General features: G+C 35.1%; 1 protein-coding gene across 1 annotated transcript in view; it reads right to left on the reverse strand.

Moving 5' to 3' along the window:
- The window catches only part of ERC2 (ELKS/RAB6-interacting/CAST family member 2), a 458,173-nt gene that overhangs the window by 169,588 nt on the left and 267,879 nt on the right, over nt 1-20,706 (reverse strand). The window contains exon 16 of the mRNA XM_075714165.1: nt 7,794-7,954. Within this exon, the coding sequence (XP_075570280.1) occupies nt 7,794-7,954 (161 nt within the window). The remainder of the gene's footprint in view (nt 1-7,793; nt 7,955-20,706) is intronic.

Raw genomic sequence — 20,706 nt, forward strand, 5'->3', positions numbered from 1 at the left:
CCTTTACTTGGACACCCATATAAAAGCAGGTAAAATACAGCCTCCCATATCACGTTTCAGAGAAATCCTAAATTGATCTTACTAACCTTCAAGAGCAGGTGACAATCTATTCTGAAAGTAAATTATGACCTTAACAAGAACAAAACAAAGAAGAGAAATGGCACAATTTCTTCCCATGCTGATGAAATTTCAAACATCGTGAATCTTATAAAATAAAATCAAAGTATACTGTCATTTAGTCTGAACATATAAGACTCTCAAGTGAATAGGAACTTGGTGACACTCATAAGTCTTTAAATAAGACAAGCGCTTTGCCAAGTAAACAGTTCACTCATTCTATTCTCACAGAGAGAAACACTTTATTGCTTTGTGCCCCTTCGTTGTTTACAAAAGAAAAACATCTCTTCATTTCAGTGAAGAAAGCTTCTGTTCCAGAGAACAAAGCCTTCATTTGGGTTTCTCTAATCTTTATGGTGTTTGCAAGTTGGTGTCAAAAATGTTAGTCAAGGCATGCTGTGTTACAGGTCTGTGGGGCAAAAGCAGTCACAAGAGACTTTCCACCCAAGTTAGAAGGAGACCACATTACCATTCTAACTACTTCCTATGGAAGTCACAGTTGTATCAACATCCTGCTGTTTTGTTTGTATTTAACTTGGGATATGACTCTCTACACTCTCAGCATGAATCCTACAATTAAATGGAAGCAGTCCACAGGTTACTAAAAAACAGTCTAGTGTTCTACATTCGAAATGGTACAATTTTGAGACAATCAACTTGCTATCCATTCACAGAACATGTTTATAGTATACTTTACCACAGTTGAAACAAGTCAAAATAATCCCTCTAATAAAATTACAAAAAATAGTAAGCTGCTTTCTGAAAATTATTTTTTCTCCACAGCTATTTATACACTAGTCTATTAAGTAAAGATATGTTAACGAATTCATGTTAGAGAAATTATCATAGCTGTCTTTCTCAAAATATAGCTGTATTAAAGCTGACAAAGTTTAAAAAATATTTTAAAATGATCCCACTTTCAAAATAATACCTTATTAAGAGTCTAAGAAATGTGACCCTGTTGTATTTGCTTAAACTTCAATTAGAAGAGTATCCTTTAATGCCATGTACCCACTACTACTAGTATCTCCAAGGTAGGTGCTGGCTCTTTTTAGAATATACTAGCATTTAAAAAAGGAGCATAAGCTAAGCATCGTTGCCCAAACCTTTTAGTTAAACACCTCAGTTTCCAGTGTAGGCAAGAGAAATGGTTATCTACCTTCTTGCTTTCCTTTCTGAAAAGAAGGGAGTGGGGGAAAAGCACTGCCTAACTGTGACAACAGAAAGCAGAGAGTGTCTATAGGGAAGTTATTGTTTTAAGTCGTTTTAAAGAGTGAGTTCCAAGCAATTTTAGAGAGTAATTCCAACCTTAGATCACCTTGCCAGCTTCTCCCACCTTGCTATATTGCTTTCCTCATCATTGCTGCTGTATGGAAGACCCCCAAAAAGGAAATTAACTTCACGACCACATGCAAGTAGAGTCCCTACGATGTCATCAGGGATTTTCCTGTCAATGAGTGTCATGCTTCTGGCCTGTGTATGCACTGAACAGGTGAATTGCATACATAATTACTCTGAAATGTTCCAGATGCACTGGATTTACTGCTCACACAGAGATTTCAGAAGCACTTCTGACCATAGCTGTACCCACAGTGATGAGGAAGAAACCACTATCCTGTGGGTGACAGAACCTTTTGGGGTAGAGTAATTAGGACATAAATAACGGAAAACATGTTGAGTTCCTTTCGCTTTCCCTCCCCAAATGCCAGTCTGAGATGGTGATGGATGGAAATAGTAATAGGAGAATGTAAGGCAGGGACATGAGCTGACTTGTCCAGGTGCTGGAAACATGTCTGGATTCTCTGGACATCCAACAGCCCTTGTCAGAGCTGCAGCTCCTGCTGAGCTGCTACACAGATGTGAAATCCCCAACTTCTACTCCAGTAAAATTTATAGATGGAAAAAAGGGGTATGTCTGCAGAAAACCAGATGAATGGTAAACTTCCTTATACTTCTGCCAGAAGTACTTCATAAAGCATTCTGACTTCCCTACAAACTCTGACAGTGACTCTCTAGTTTTACATCTTACACAGTCCTCCCCTTAGGCTGTGATCCCTGACTTCCAGAATCCATTCAAAGTCCCTCTTCATCCCTGCAATACCCTCACAAGTCCATTATGAAGCCATGCTTGAATTTCCTGCACTAAAAGGAAGGAGAGGACCAGTCAGACCAGGTGACAGACAAATAGATAAGACCCATTCTCTTCCCTGCAACAAGACAAGCTTCCTGCTTACTTTGTGAAGCTGCTCATACTCAGTTTGTTGAACCAAGCAGATCCAGACCATGGTCTTGCACCCGAGACTGGCATCTAGTGGCAAATACAAGTGCCCTCTCCTTGTTTGGCAGAGCAGCTGAACCACTAACCCAGCAGGTAAAAAGTGCAGTATGTGTTCAGCACTTCTGCAGAGTGGCAGCTGGTGGGACTGAATGCTTGGTGGAAAAAACATTTTACCCCCTTCTTTCCACAAATATTTCATCCTTGACTATACACAGGTGCTGTTAAATGAATAAAGTAAACATACTGAAAAACAGAGATAAGCAATATTCATTTATTATTTTCAGTGAAAAAAAAAAAGGGTGGACATTCTTAAACAAAGGAAGGGATGTTTAATTTTATACTGTCACTGTAAGAATATTTACTGCAAAATCTAATTGAAAAATACATTTCTTTGGACAGCACAGCAATGTTCTATTTTTATTATTGAATGAAAGGACTAGTAGCTGGTTATTTTATTAGGAGATCTTTAATGCTTCGTTACTGAAGTAATCTGATTTATTCCACATAAGGGAAAATACTTATTCTTCTGGAAATTTGTAGTGAATTTCAGGGCAAAGTCACTTCCAACTGAACTGATTTAGCAATACCCACAGGTGATGGCATGAACTCTATCAAAGTCAAGGAAATTACCTTTCAAACTCTTGGCAAGAATTTCATTCAGGATACTCTGAAAGCTTCAGAACACTGAGTGTACTGAGTTGACTGCTAAAGGAAACAGTAATTAACAGTTGGATCTCAAAAATTAAGAATTCACAGTTCTTCAAGTCAAAACATGAAGTTCAGTCTTTGGGGGTTTATTCCCATGGTCACTCAATACTAAGTGCAATGTTTGTCACATGTATCTAAGTCACTGAAAGATCATCAAATTAATGCAAAACCACAAGGAAATAATTTTCTTTTTTTTAATCTTGTATTTAAAAATATTTCTAAGTAGAGTAAACACCACAGAAAGTTAATTTAAGGGCTTTTAACCAAGAAAACCCCAAGTTTTGATAAAAAAGTTTTGGGGGTTTGGGGGGTTGGGGTTTGTTTTGTTTTGTTTTTAACTTCAGTGGTTGCAGCTTGAAGATTACATGCATATAATTTAAAAGCTGAACTAACAAAAAGGGTGATAATAATGTTTATGGCTTTTCCCTCACATGCCATTAGACTTACTTTTATGACTATTGGCTCTCCAGGCCAAACTTCATATCTTTCAAAGGGAAAATAATTTTGACCATTTCTAAAAAGATGATCTACCCCATAGAGTAAAATCCACCTTCCATACGAACAGGCGTTTATTTCACATACATATACAAAGCAATTTTAATATTATATAAATACTTATTTATCTATCTATACAGCTATCTAATTTTGTTACAAGCAGGTTTATGAGTTTTGGAAGGAACCACCGTATAGGAAAGGACATCTGTATGAAAGCATTGTGGACGCCTTGTGGTCATGAAAGTATGCTCCACAAATATGACATTTCTGAAACATCTGAAAAAAAACCCCACCACATCACAGTGCAGAAACTTCTCCTACCCTCAAGCTCTTCATATTACAAAATGAATAAGCTTTTCTAGGCAAGCCTTGTGAAGTTCTCATCAGGCTGTGCTCCTTCTTGAGGACTCTCAGAAAACAAAAACAATGTCTGGAAAAAGTAGTCTTGATATATATTTCTAACTACCAATTTTTAAGTTCAGGCCAATTGAAACATTTCTATGGATGATAAATACATTTTTAAAAAACATTAACGTGCCTTTTGTCACACTATGCTATACAGATTTTTTTTTTAAACTATCACTTATTAAAAATAAGTGCATTGGTCTTTTTTTTTTTAATGCTCAGAGATAGAAAGAGCACAAAGCATTAAGACAATTAGGCAAAATGATGGATTTGAACACATGCTGCATTTTACTGTTAACATGTATGCGTAACTTCCATTAATGTCAGTATGAGTTATGTGTGCACTGCTAAAATAATATGACCATAACAAAAATATTTCCTCCAGAACTAATATAGTAATATTTTTAATAGACATTTCGGGGGGAAAAAAAAATCATATATTTAGAAAGTAGCATGCACATGCAAATCCTTCTCAAAATTAACACTTCAGTATTCTTCAAAATAAATCTTATTTTTTCACATGTTGGCATCAAGTTAAGAATAACTTGATGTTTATCTCCTTCCATCTAACTACCTTTCATTTAATGGATACTTACCTAGTTTCCAGTTCAAAAAGACCAACCAGACAATGAACAAGATTAAGCTGCTAACCAATTTTATTCTAAACTTCCTTAAATAACTGAATGTATATGGGAACATGTAATGACAACTGAAGAAGTTATCTAAAACTGACAACTGATTGTAGCCAGTAAATTAAGATGGATCTTGGCAATGTCAGTCAGATGGGCCTAGAATGCAGAGTTATGTTTGGAACTTAAACATAATATAAGCATAGGAAATCATCATGAATGTTCTTAAACACACAGTTCATGCCTGTTGAACTGGAAGCTAGCAGCCAAAAACTGTAATCGCTCAATATTAAATTAAAAAAAGATAAATAGAAGTTATGGTCAATGCTGCCAATTAATAAATTATCTTAAAATATCAGAGAGAAGACATGCTGTTGTAGTATATTACTACAACACAGAATTATCATTATTCTGTCAGTGGATGTCTGGGTCTTAGCTAGCTTCTACAATCAGTTTTTGAGAATACCTTATTCATAAAAAAATGTAATGCCATATTTAGTATATTCTGTTGTAATGCAGCAGTTTTATAAAGTTTGTCATACACTTATTTCACAGAGCAATTTCAAAAATTAAACTATTTTAATGAAATATCTGAATTATTTCTGAAAGACATTTAATAACACATGTGTATCTATTAATTTATGTTGTTGAGTATATCTTATTAAATTAAATGAGGAACCTGAAATTAAGGTTTACATTTAATTTATATTTAATAGCAGTCTTACAGCCCTTCCCATGAAATGGGAGCTCAACAAATGAATATGTTCATTTTTGCTTCTTTGATTCAGTACTAATGTTGTTAAAGAGGCAGTAAAAACAAAAAAGTAAATATGATCATGTGAATTTGTCATAATTCTATTTGTGGTCTCTGCTTAGTAATATTGTGCTGTGGTTTTATATATTTTGTTTTGTTCGTTAACTCTATTTCCTATCTCCTAGACCAGCAAAACCATCCTGACATCTGATAGCCGTATTCATTTCTTTCCATCTCACCATAAGCAATAGAAGTTCTGTCTGATTCCATCTCCAATATGAACTCAGCTTTGTAACATATTTCACAGAAACTAAAGTTAGGATAGAATTAAAAATAGTAATAGAATATATGGTTTTTTTAATGAAGGTGAGTTCTAATTCTAAGTTATTAGCTGAATCATAGATTTCAGGGGGAGTGATTTGTATATAAGGTAGAGCATCAGACTTTTACAACTAATGACACAGGGCTAGGTAGCTCGGAAAGCTGGTAACCCTCTGTGGCCTAAGTAGGAAGAAGCATGCATTATAATTAATTGTATTTTATTATTACAGGTTAGAAGGGTTTTGTTATTAACTTAGAATTTCAGATGAATTTTAGGTCAGTTCAGGAATAAAAATGAAAACTGTATATGAACAATTGCTTCTCTTGAAAAGGTAATGGCAGAAAAAGTCTATATACTTACACAGCTAATAAGGTAGCAATTAAGAAATCAAAGGCAAAAAAGAAAAAGAAGAACGAGGTCTTCTACAAAAGAAACCATTCCAATGACTACTCAAAGAAAAGAAAAAAAAAAAGCAACACACGTTTAACTAGAAATTTTTATGAATTTAATTTTTTAGATGCTAATTTGAAATGTTCTTCTAACTTTACTATTTTACTTTTAAAATTGATACTGTAAAAACAAACTATACGTTTATATCTCATTTTAAATTCCAAACTGTTCCTAACTTGGAAATTTGATACTGAGTATCACCACAAGTACCATCCACTCAGTCCTTTATTCATAAAGATATCAAAAGAAAAGTCAAACTTCACAAGCTTTTGCCAACCTCACTTCCCAGACTGAAGATACATGCCCTTCCACAGTTCCATGAGGTTCTGTGTACCCAACCCAACCAAAAAAGTCACAGTAACAGAATTAAAGATACTGCTTTTTTTTCCCCCTATGTTGCTCAATAATTGAAAATTATGATAAAAAAAAAAAAAATCTTACCATTAGGACAAAAAATAAGCATGCACTCAAAGAAACAGACCAAAGCACTATATAGAAAACATATGAGTGCATGAAATATACTGGTACTGAGCATCTGAGTTATAGATGAATTAATATGTATGTATAAAAGAAAATCAGAAAACTAAAAATATGTATCTATTATAGAATATAATATCACATACTACTCTAATTAATATGTGCTCCCATTTTTCTGTATAGATATAGACCTCATTAAAGTCAAAAGAAGTAGTTCTTTTCATTTCACTGGAAACATTCATGCTTACATTACTGTATTTCCGCACCTATTTTACATGGCAGCCATTCATAAAACCTACTTTTATAACACTCTAGTAAGCATATGCCTCCATGTCCACTTTGTCTTATCTACAACATTATTAAAATAATTTTTTTCCTGATTATTTACCTTCATTTAAAATGTAAGGATATCTACAACAACTTAGCTGAAATTATATATGGCTTAAGTGTTTTGTTTTGTTTTTTTTTTCCTTCCTCAATAAAAGTTTTGAAATTACAACTGTGAATTTTCTTTGTTGAATGTTAACTACACATTTACCAGCCTAGCCAAGTCACAACAGGTTCACTCTTTTTTGCCAATTTTAAAGATCATGTCAGAGCTTCTAACATCCCAAAATTACAGATATTTACCTTTATTGTGGCTAGGAAGTCAGATTTAAATTACAGGTCTATCCTCCTTTTTCAGTTCTGTACACTTATACATAGTAATAATGTGTATGCAAATAGGTTTTTGTTGTTTTGGGTTTGCAGGTTTTTTTAACCAATTCAATGCCATAAACTTCACACCATCCATATAAAGTTATTAAATCCCTTTTCTTGAATTTGATACTAACAGAAAATCCAACATAGAATTCCCACTGAAAGATGAGGCTTTAGACCCTCAATATCTCATGGAAGTTATACTGTGCTGATACTTTATTTGCATGTAACAAAGGACAGCTTTAAAAAAATTCTTCTCATGTCAACTGTTGAGTGCTTCTAAAAGGAAAACTTTTGCATTTCCATAATTCAAAAAGAATTTGAAGTCTTACAACTGTAACTCCTTCAATTCAAACTTAAATATATACACAGAAAAAACACAGAAAAAAAGCCCTTCTCTTATGGCAAGAAAGTAGTACTTTTAATTTTTCTAGAAATTAGAGAAATCAATGTACTTACTTCATTTCTAGAATTTCTTCAAGCTGTTTTCTTCGCTCTATTCTCAGGTTAGCCAGATGTGCTTCTTTTTCAGCCAAAGACTGCTGTGTTGAGGCAAGACGGGCTTTGGTAGAATCCAATTCTTGTCTAGTCTTTTCCAGTGCATTCATCAGTTCTTCTACCTAAGAGAGAGAACTTTTTAAGCTCCATATTCTTGAAAATAAGTAAATCTTAAATCTATATAAATCTAGAAGAAAAAAAAACACACAAAAGGAACCAAAATTAAGTAAATGGCTGTTCAAAGCCATTCCTATCTTAACTGTTTTAAAAACTAACAGAAGTAGTCTTTAAATACTAAAAAATCTTAATGTTTCCATGAATCCATCGAGCAATAAGCAACATTTATACAAAACAGAACCAACACAGATCACCAGAAACCTATTTAACCTGGGCCACTGCCACATACAGACACAATTTATAAATATTTTCTGCACCATTTATATTATTTAAATTCAGGGTGGTAGTAACTCCTCATAATCGTAGTTTCAGAAATTTTAGATGCAGATGTAGGTATATCTGCATAGGTTTTATGATCATGACAATCCATGTATTTTTCATCAAAAAATGCACAGTCTTCTGTGCGGAACAGGTTGCCCAGAGAAGCCCTAGATGCTCCAATCCTTGCGTATTTTCAGACCTTGACTGAATGAAGCCTAGAGAATCTGAACCAACTTCGAAGTTATCCCTACTTTGAGCAGGGGTTTAGATCGCATTGCCCCTAGTGGTCCCCGAATTATTCTAGGATTCTGAACTTTAAATATCTGTTACTGCTTTTATAACAACAGAGTTATTTTCCTCATGACAACTGTAAGAATCTCTGAAGTATGAAATACAGGAAAGTTAGGGTGATCCCACTCTTTCTGTAGCATTGGTAAATGTCAACTGGATGTAGGATAAATTGCTTATTGCAGGAATTCAGAAAACCTTCATCTGTTCAGAAAACAAAATTCAGAAGTAAAAAAAGTGTATGACATGGTCTACCACATTATTTTAAAAACACACTAAAGAATGAAGACTACATATGACACCTGTCTGGCAGCAGCAAATTTACTTGTGGGGTGAATCATTATATTCACAGAACTAGAGGGTCACAAATAGTCTCTGGTAATGAGGACACCAGTATGATTTCCCCCTATTCAGATAATACAGTTTACATTAAGAGCTGTGAGTAAACAACAGATTTAATTTCTTTTTGTGAGATATAATGATTTAAACAATTAATGTCCTATTTCCTGTATTTTCTTTCTCAGCTCCTTTGTCCAAATATTAACATTTTATAAATTAGCCAACACTTCAGGAAGAACATCTAAATAAAATTAAATGGGAGAGAGGATATATTCCAGTTGTTCATGTTATGCAAGTCATTGAAAAGTCTTCACTTTTGCCGGTGTATTGAAAAGCCTGACAATATTCCACTGTGGTCATATAACCAGTGTGTCTACAGAGAAAATAAGATGTTTTCTCCCAAGCTCGTGCTTAATTGTTGGTTGTTGTTGTTATCTAAATCCTACTAGCATGCAATCAGTGTTTGTAAGCCACATATTTTTGTTTCAATTTGAACACACATTGTTTCCTAAACAATAGGTTCAATAAAGCAAAGTTAATAATACAGTCTTCATCAAATTGTAATGAGGATTCACACCCTGTTTGAAAATGATACACTGCTTATTTACCCCTTCTACACCAGCTGCATCTGCATCTTTATAAACACTCAGATCAGTGGAATACTAGAACACATCTGATACCCTTCAGTGTGTAAGAAGTTACATTTCACAAATGCAGGATCAGAATTAGCAATAGCATTGAAGCTACTGATGTTCAACCTTCCACTTGTGAAACCTGTGTAATACCAATGTAAATGAAACAGCAAGGAGTGCAAATTGTGCAGTAGCGTCTGTACAGGTGCAAGATTCCACTAAAGCAAACCATGAAGAAAGATGAAGGCTTTAGATATCTTTGTAAAATTACTATCTAGTGAACTTTCACAGTAGAAGCAGCAAAGAGAAAATATACTTGAGGGAAATAAGAAAAAAAAAAAAAAAAAAAGCTGGATTTGCACTTAAATCCCAGGGGGAAAAAAACCAAACCAGGAGGAGCAAGACAGATCATATTTCTTAAAAAATATACTCAATTTCTAATATAACACCAGATACTTAATTTTTGGGTTTAGTACAAGAGCACAAACCCATGCTGTCTCCAACAAGGACAAGCCTCAACTACTGAGATATAATATGGTATTTCTCCCTGTTTTCTTGGGTTATTTCTTAGGCTCACCCTTGTGCTAAAAACTGCATGTAGTTTCTGCTGAGCCTCCAGCCTGTTAGTTAATTCCAGGCAACATACATTGATGGAAACAGTAGTAAGGATTCAAGACTGCAAAGTCATTCATTCATACAGATTCTTGCTTTGAGACAGTATCTTTAAACACCAAGTCACTCCATACTTGCAGATTTGTTTGACAGATGAGAACATAAAAAGGCAGAATAGTAGCACTTCCATATCCTTACTATCATTGTCTTCCTTTTCCTACAGGTTCAGCTGAATTCAGTACCCAACCTGTTGACTGAATGCTCTCCTAAGTTCTGATATATCACATCAGTTACATTTTAAAACATTTAAGGGAATTAAAGACTTGTGGAAAACAAAGCTCTTATATTACCAGACAAAAGAAATCAAACTTTAAGAGAGAGGGGAAAAAAACTTTAAAAATTTAAATATGAAAACTTTTTCAAACCACAAATCGTTAACACGTGTAGACTTGAAAGTTATACCTTCATTTACACTTTCAACACAATATTTGCCAGCTAGTTCTTCCTTCATTTTTTGAATATGACCCAAGTTCAGAGTTGTGTTTTCCTAGTTAACTGTCTCACCAACACCTACAGCAGAATTCAACTGGCAGGCATGTGCAGAAGAAACTGATTTTTTTTTTAACCAACTACTATCAAATGTAAATGTGTGAATGCTGAAGTTGCACACACAATCATCTTAGCGTGTTTATTATATAGCTGTAGCAGATATATTACTATGGAAAATTAATTTTAAACACTGAAGGCAATATAATCTAGATACAAAAGTCCAGGGGGAAAAAAGCATTGTAAATTGAACCAAATTCTTAATGTAAGCACATGTTCTCTTCTTTGATATTAGAATTAAAATTATAGTAGAGAAAAAAATTACAGGTTAATGTTGATTTACTACCTCTTAATCCTACTGTAAGAAATGGAAACAAATCCAGTACTACTAGTGCAAAATTTTAGCTTTCAATGGCAAATGCGTCTTTTGCTGCATTTAGGGGCACTTCGTCTGGAGAATAACGTGTGTCCGGGAGTCCTGTCCTCTCCAAAGCACTGGTATGGTCCTGCCTTCCAGTTGCTTTTTAGTTTTTCCACTCTCCAGATACTGAACTGAGTCCCCTATTGAAGTATCGGTTGAATAATGACCAAGTAACGTATTTACATACTTTTCCTATCATTGTACAAAGGGTCAAGATAAAGTTTGTATTCATGACCATATGTTACCTGTAATATCTCATCCAGCCATTTTCCTCCCAGCCTGAAGTATCTTTTCTACCTCAATTATCACATATGCATCCTTAAGACCTTTATTTACACAAAATACAGAAAAGTCTCTCAAAGTAGTTGTTGTTGATCGGTAGCATATTCTAAAACGCGAGCAGCATTTTAAATGCCTTCACGTGCTGAAGCCGGAGCAGGCATTGCCACTGTGCAAGCAATGTTGCTTCCCCAGAGCCGCTGATGCCGGCTCCTGCGGCATCTCTGCCTTGCAGCGACACCTTTTGGGAAGGTCACGGTTACAGCTCAAACTCCCTCGAGGCTGCTGAAGGGCAGCTCCGGACCCAGCCTGGCAAGACAGCTAGTGCCTGAAAGCCTGCTCATTCCCCCCCACCACCATATCTCTTAGTCTAACTACTTCTAATCACAAACTTCGCCATTTTAGATACCGCTAAAGAATTCATAAGAAGTCATGTTTTGAAAGAGTTTACTGTGAGAACCTCGTGGAATACAAAGTTCTTTGCTAGTAAGTACTCTATGCCCTGAATACATGATTAACTGGGTTTTCTTCCCCTCTGCAAGACAACGGCCTCGTTTTATCCTTTGCCTTTTCTAATAAAAGCCTTATTTTTTTTTAATACTTTCAGAAAGCCTAACTGACCTCAGCATTTCAAAGATTTTATTAAAATCATTACTAGAATTAAGTTTACATTTCAAAATGGTAGAAAAAACAGCAAACTAAACAACTATAATTCTTTCTTAGTTTTGAGTTTACTCTTTAAAGGAACACTTTCTACTTCTTCTGCAGCTTCACATTTTCAAGTCCAATCAGCAGTGTTTCACACCAAGATAAGAAAAGAAAAAGAAATGAATGTGGCTGAAGTATACATCTGTGTTACCAGATTCTGCAAATTAAAGAAGGTTAGAGTTCAAATGAATGACAGTTTATTAAAAATGCCCTGGAGCATTCTTAATTCCAGATTGGATTCGGCTCGGCACAACTCATGCTAACATAATACTGTTTCAGTTTGTGGGAATAAGGAGGGGGAGGGACAACTGCATGTTTTCTCAGTTCAAGTATAATATATTTCTGCAGGATGACAAAGAGCTGGCAACTGTCCAGTAATCAAGGTTAGTATTATTAGTTTTACTATCTTTAAAGGCATTCTATGGCACTTCATTTTAGCAACGATATTAGTGATAAATACAAGAGTTTTGGATTTCCCTGACTTCTTCAAGTATCAGTAGCTATACAAAACCCCCACACCTACTTTAATTTAAAACCTAATCTTCCGTTAGTACACACAGATAATTAATTTTATACAGTAAAATAAAATAAAATAAAAAATAATATAAATTAAATAAAATAGAAATAATAAATAAAATAAATACTATTTACTTATAGATTCTTCACTTTTCTTTAATACAAGAACATTAACCATTATAGATAATTTAAAAAAAAAAAATCTAACAAACTATTACATTCATCCAATACAGGTTTATGTGAGCTGCATTTTTATAAGAAGTCAGTCAGTGTAAAAATCCATCCAGTTGTTTTCAAAGGTGCTTTCTTTTTTCCATTTGCTAAGGAAATGCTTTTGGGTTTTTTTGCCAAGCCACACACTATATAAATTTCAGTTATCTCCAGTTCTGTGAAGATTAATTTAATAAAAACTCTATTTGTTTTTTTCCCCCATGATTAAGCATGAGATTGCAAAAAAGGAAAGACTATTCCTTAAAGTTTCTCTTTGTGGCTTTCCTACAAATTTATTCTGTCACTGGACTAAAGGACATAGATAACACATTCACAGAGATGAGGGAAAACAGATAAAAACCTGGATTTGTACACACAAATATCCACTTACCAGCTCTTCTGACTCACAGGCTGGAGACTTCAGCTTTTTACAGTAATGGATTGCCTATGCTTTGCATAGTGAAGGATGAGTGCCAGGCGTCCCAGGATCCTGTACCAGCGGCTGCTGGCTGTGCACAGAACCGCTCTATCTCATGACTAATTCAATTACACACCTACAGGAGGTCCAACGCAAGCCATGTGGACCTACTGCTCTTAAAATTGCCAACACTGTCCTGCAATATGGTTTGTAAATACCTTGTTCCTTTCTGTTTCTAATGGGAATTTCTCCAGTGCACAACTGCCTAAACAGTTTCATTACAAAGGTGTTTTTCACAAAAGCAAACAGACATAGCAAAGTGTCATACTGAGCTTTGCAAGACATGGAAATAAACTCTTTGTCACCCTCCCCTCTGCTCTCTTCCCATCCCATTTGTCATCCATAGCCAAATTCCTCACCTCTGACTTCTTCCATCACAGCTTTTAAACCCAGGAAACAGGTCTAACAAAACCAGTATAGTTATGGAGGCTGATGTTCCTCAACCTTTCCAAATGAAGAAATTAGACATATGTTCTCTCTCACCATTTTGGATATTGACAGAGAAGAAAAAAGTAACCATACTCTAGAATGTATATAAGCTTTAAAATAAACATCGTAAGCGAAGGATTTGACAGAAAATTAAGTAGAACATTTATAAAATCCAGGGTAATAGTTCATTTTCAACTTGGGACTGTTGTTTTTAAAAATCATAATAGAGTAGGCAAGTAGGGCCCAATGACATCAACCAGCAATGCAGTGGTAGTATAACACAAATTACCAGAAGCACTGAAATAGCAGTCCTCATGAAATGGCTTGCCATCTCCATAGGAACACAACAGCACAATTATCAAATGGAATGCCATGCTGCAGAATTTGAAATCAGAAACATTATTGAGATTACTTTATTAGATAAAGTAGGATTTAAAATATTTTAATTCTTTTGCTAAGTGCTATGTTAATAATACATGAGGTTTAGTTTTATTCAGATAAAGAAGAGAGACAGTATAGATATAGCACATATTTCCTTGTAAGGACCACAGTCAGGGAGAGAAGGTACTTCAGTTTCCTTAGTATTTCCTTGCTGACTGTCCCATGGTGGCTACCAGTCATGTTAATTTATATTAGCATGGTGTTATGACAGAGATGTATGTCCATCTCTACATAAAAATATTCTAGAATTTAGCAGATTCCCATAGATTAAAAGAAATGCATATCCTAAGTGGAAGGATGAATAATGTAGCAGTCTTTATTAAGTTAATTTAAGATTTTGCAAAACAGTTCTGGGAACTGTATTAAAATGATTAACTTTCTTGATACTGGCAGTTAGGACTTCAATCATCTTTTATTCTAAACCTTGGTAATTCGGTAAAATATAGGACCACAACAATATAATTTTTGGATTCATTATCTGGTCTTCCAATTAACATAGTTATTTCACCTATATTTGAAAAACATAATTAAATAATTTTGGAAAATATTGGTAATAATCAGTTAAATAGAATAATAATCAGTTTAAAAAGCCAAACCAAAACAACAACCAGAAGCAACAACAATTTTTTTTTTTATGTATGCATATAGTTTCAATTAAATCAAACAAAAATGATGCTGTAAGTAATGTTAACCTCTGTGCTCTAGGGTAATGTTTCTATACAGATGAAAACAAAAACTATTCTCAAGTGCAAACAAAAACGATGCTTCCACTGCAGTCCCAGGAATACTGTCATCTATTTAAACACTTCATCTTGTGAAACAAAAGTGGCCTCCAGTTATAGTATTCTCAATTAGTTTCAACTAGAAAACGCCGTATGACAACCCAGTGTCAAAATGTGGATGTGACCTCCTGCAAGACTGAAAAGCATGGGCAAAACAGCAGAATACTCCTCACAGATGCAGCTGGAATTTACTACCCCAAATAAAAGCTCTTTCATTAGCAGCAAAATACAGTTTTATGATGGAGTAATTAATATCGCATTCTGATTTTGCAATGCTATATAAATTAGAAAAAACCAACCACCTCAGACCATGTCAATAAATATACAGCATTCAAAGTGTTGCAAGAATCAGTCAACAAATGTTCTTTGTCCAAGGTACACTTCACAGTGACAAGGCCTAACTCACTGTCAGCCTCATTCAACTCTAGAAGTCATCCAGAGATGCACTGTAATGGAAACAAGGCCAAGCACCTGAGCAATTGTGCAATTCCACTTCTTACAAAAAAAGTAGCATCTTTTTAAGTTTTTTCATTTAGCTTGAAACTTAATTATTTCATTGACATATCTTATTAGTTTTTTCTCCTTTTCCACTGAGCTTCATTTGAGCAAGTCTGTTAATTGTTTTAAACAGCTGGTGGCCTCAGTTCTGCTCTAACTTACACTTGTTTGATACTGTGCAAAACTAATTACAAAAGTAGCATTAAAGGTGTTTCATAGTTGTGCAAATGAAAGCAGATTTAGATATAATATATTGATAAATTACAGAGATCAACCTAATGTTTTCAGAAGTATACAAAAATGTAATTGAATTAGTTATTGAACTTATGTTGATTTCAGTAGGACATTCAATTTTCCTACAGGATATTGTATCTGGAAGAGAACTCTTATAGACTGAAAACAATTACACTGTGTGATTTCAGTGTTGAGTCTTTTTAGATAAACCATGCAAGTAGAGCAGAGCAACTCTTTAGCTGGTGTTAAAGTACAGCGCTGTCAGACTGGCCTCTCTGGTTAATGTCAATAGCACTGCGTATAAAAGGTGACTAAAGTGTGTACAAATGTTGATCTTTGGAGAAGGCATGCCTAGAATCATACACACATCTACTATTTCATCCACCAGGTCAACTTCAGGGAGAGAGGGCAAATTGGGAGTTTTCTTGCCAAAAGTTGATTCTTAGCACACTTGTTAGGTTACACGGCACAAGGCTACTTCACCACTGCTTTTAATCCATAATCCCAGCATATTATTACAGTTAGAAATGCTTCTCCCTTAGAATCTTTCCAAAGGCAGCAGAGATTCACATGGTATGTGTATAGTCTTACTGCAAACAGGTAGTTTATGTATATAAGAGTTTCTCCACACACTACATTGTGCTTACATATTGTGAAATAGCAAGTAAGATTTATTAAAATGAAAATGTTTTTGTATGAAAATACTTTGATAGTTTTATGTGAAAAATCTCAGAAAATAGGGTTTCCTATCTAGTTTTGACACAAGCTAAATAATATTAATACGCAGCAAGATAAATAAAAAGGTTCATGCAACTGGTAACAAGGTATAGCTTCTGCACCAAAGAAATTTGATACCATCCTTAGTACTATGACTTTTAAAATAGTGTTCATGTGAGTACTGAAGGCCCAAGGAAGCTGTATCTGCACTCTTCTCTTAATGCAGATAATCTTTCCCTGTTTACTTAATTCTTTGGTATTTTTAATATAAAATTATTTATGCAATATTTTATTGGCTTGGCACACCAACAAAAGTCAGTGGCATAGACATGCTACATGCTTAAAAACTAAAATTAATCCCTATTGTATACAATGCAATATCAACTACATACATAACCTGAAGAGAAGTCATGGTATGTCTGTACATTAAAGAGCCAAGTTCTGGCTCCGGCACACCCACCTGCAGATCACTCTTACCAAGAAAAATTTTAATACTTGGTATAGCAATTGGTAGTTACATTCTTACACAAATTTATCCAGAGCCACGGGTGAAATACAGGAGAACACATGGAGCAGGACTACAAACAGTTGACTAAACAAACATAAGCAATACAAGTTTACCAATATGGGCTCTGTCATAGGTCAAATAAGCTGCACTTCAGCCCTAAAAGTGAAGGTTATATACTTTGTGGCATTTCTGGTACTTTTCTGGGGAAAAAGGTTCCTTAGAAGGAAATCTTTCTTACAGAAATAATAATTAAAAATGGCTTTGAAGGGTCACTTCAGGAAGAGACCAGTCAATAGGAACAGAACTGAAGTGCTTATGAGTCTGTCCAGGATAGGACAGCCCATAGGACAGAGAGGGGAGGCCTGCAGGGCACAACAAAATGTCTGACAACTGGACTCCATTATTAACACATGATAAGCTAGGAATGATCACATGATGGAGCAAAAATATCAACCCAGAATTTGTCAGCAGGAATTCCTCCATGAAGGCAGTTTACAATCAGCATGTCAAATTTTCAGAGTGCTAAATAGAAATCTTGCTTAAATAGTAGTTCCCTGTTCACGAAACTATCCCCACACCTACTACACAGTAATAAGCTTACTGGATAAATCAGTCACAGATCACAGTGCCTCCCCTCAATCAACACGCTAGAGAGAAATTCCCTGTGGGAGGAAGAAGTAGTGCTGGAGGAGCAGGATGCCAAACTGAACTCAACAACAGTCTCAGGAAATACTACTTGTGCAAAAAGGGAGCCAGATGTGAGGGCGGTTGCACAGCCTGTTGCCTCTGAGAGCAGGGCTGCTGGCACTTAGCAGAAGCCGAAAAGGCAGTAACAGAGCTCACAGATGCCTCCACAATGCTGCAGGCACACTAGCTCAGGAGGAAACTACTCAGCAACTAAACAGATCCTTACACTTAATTGCACAGACAGTGTACAATGCTGCAGAGCAAAGTTACAAAGATATAGAATGTGCAGAATTATACACACACATAGTATGCAGAAAAGAAGCTGTAGGAATGGCTGGCTATGATTACAGAGATGGGAGAAGAAATACTAAATCAGGTGGGGGAGAGAACACTGGCAAAGGCAGGAAGAGAGCCCCAGAAATACTGTCCTTCTTAAACTGCAAAATTTTCGTCAATCACTTTCTGAAGGAAGGAAGAGGAATCATAGAATCATAGAATCCTTTAGGTTGGAAAAGACCTTTAAGATCATCAGGTCCAACCACTAACCTAACACTACTAAGTAAAGAGACTTTATAACAATGGTTTTACTCCAGGTTAGCTCCTGAAAAAATCATCTCCATCTCTTTGTGAAATACAGCAGCAGTTAACAATAAATAAAAACATTATTGGGAAAAACAAAGATGCTGAATTACAGAACTTGCTCTTTTCCAAGCAACAAGACCACATTGTCTATCACTGAACCAAAACAAGGTTTAGTGAGGATGCCCAGATGAAGTAAAAGAGCGGTCACTTAAACTATTGCATTACCTACAACAAAAACAAAGATTTCAATTCTGTCACATCAGCTTGTGAGAGTTTGGCCCAAGTATGAAAATGCAAATACTGTAACTCAAAGTTCCAGCACCTAGACTTTTTGTCTCCCCTCATGCAGTTAATGATGTACCAGCCAAATATGCATTTGGCAATGCATTTATACTGAGTGATAGATTTTGTTTCACTAGACTGAAAAAGCAGAGGAGAAGATTGTAATACTTACATCCCTATTCACCTTATTGCTATACTATTCCAGAGTAATTACATTACCCCAACATCTACCAGGTACAAGAAAATAATAGAAAAAGGCAATAGAAAATGGTGCTTAGCTCTCTGTTCCATGAATTCAGTTGCTTCTTCCCTCTCATAACTGTCCACGAGTACTCCCCCACTATGATGCTCTGCAATTCAAGTTTCTATCTCCATTCTAGTCCCTTTTGGCTTCTGATGGAATAAATATCATAGAGCTGCCTCTTCAGCAAGCTCCCAGAATTTGCTGAACCAACTCCCCCTCTTCCATTTCATCTTCCCAATCTGCTGGTCTAGGTCATACTGGAACATTTCTCTACATTACTCTTGGAGTGCTTCAGTTCCAAATTCTGCTCAGTAGTCACTTAACTAAATGTCTTTGCCTTTTTATCTTCTCAGCCCAAAGATGTGACAGTTGAAATATTCTAACAGATCTTCCCTACAGAAGATAATTGATTTCCCAACTATTACCAAGTAGTTATTGCTCAGCCTTTTTGTGGGTTATATGCTCAACAACTGGGGCAAGGCAGCTTTTCTCATTTAGTGATTACAAGCAGTTTTTGCCATCTGCTAGAATAAATATTGAAGAACAGCAGCTGTCAACATTTAGATAGAGCTTTCATGCTTCCTAAATTGCATTCACATTACATTACAACAGGAATCCTTATGAAAGGCAGCCTTATTAGATGCAGGAATTCTATTTACAGGTAGTATGAAGAAAATTTCTGTATGGATAAAGTAATAATCAGTTTATAACAAGAAAACTAAGGAAAACTGTACTATAAAGCCTTGGCCTGAACTGGACAACCATAATAATTGCTCTATAGAATTTACTAAAGATTTTACTATTGTAACTGTTCTTGTATGAACATTATTTAGATACCAAAGCAAGGGACACTCACATAAAAGCCTAAGTTTTACACAGCTATAAATACGTTTTTAGGCAAAATACATTAGGCAAAGTTACAATAATATTTCTCACCAGATGAAAAAAGGAAAAGTAGTAACAGAATCTTTAACTAACATAAGCTGCCTTTTATTCCTCAGCTAAAAGTTTGTTTTCCTTCTTAGTCTCTCAAGCCTCTTCCCACGTGACGCAAAAAGCAGGAGAGTATAAACAGAAAACATGAAGATCTACGAGTTGATATTATTCACTCTGTTTTGAGGCAAAAATATATGGGTATTAAGAAGATGAGCTAAGTGACACGACTTACAAAACTTACAGCTGGGAGGCTTAAACTGGCCTTGATGAGAACTGTACTTTGACCAAAGACACTGCTTGACCTTTCATGTAAACACCCTTGCCACTGTTCATATTCTGTATAATAGTTCTCATCAGGACATATCTTTTATTATTCTTAAGTCCTCCTCATTGAAAGACAGGTTTGTTTCAGAAGACAGAGATGACTATGTCCACATCAAGTTGTACATTTGAAGTATATTTTAAGATCTAGAGTCCCTATCCAAGGAACACACAATCCCACAAGTGAGGATAACATTAAACCTGTATTAGAGTGCGTTTACAAACATACTTATTTACATAGCACATTATAAATTAATGCTTTCTTTCTTTCTCAACTTTGTACAGGCTTTTGTCCTGCAGACAAACTTTATTATGGAAGTCTCTGCTATACCCAGCAGTTAAGTCCTTTAAAGAATCTAATTTCTATTTTACTTGTGCAGGTAGAACTTATGAAACAAACAAACAAAAAATTCTTAGATTTATCATATATTAAGTAAGCAGCTATGTACTATGAATTAAGTAAGCAGTTTTTTTAAAGCAGAAGAGCATTTCCAACCATTTCAAGGTGCTTGATAGAAAAACATGACTTTTTAATGCTATAATTACATATATACTGTTTCAGCTGGGCTATTCTGTCTCTCAAATTAGCTCCAGTACATGACACAGTAAATGAAATTTGTATTATGAGCAAAATCCACAACATTGCATTGATGTGTTTTAAGAGATCTCACCTCCAAAATGTTCAGGAAAGAAAAACTTATTCTTTGCTCCGCAGCTTAACAAAAATAGTAACACCAACAATATAA

The sequence above is a fragment of the Pelecanus crispus genome, chromosome 7 (assembly GCF_030463565.1).
Source record: "Pelecanus crispus isolate bPelCri1 chromosome 7, bPelCri1.pri, whole genome shotgun sequence".
Classification (NCBI taxonomy): domain Eukaryota; kingdom Metazoa; phylum Chordata; class Aves; order Pelecaniformes; family Pelecanidae; genus Pelecanus; species Pelecanus crispus.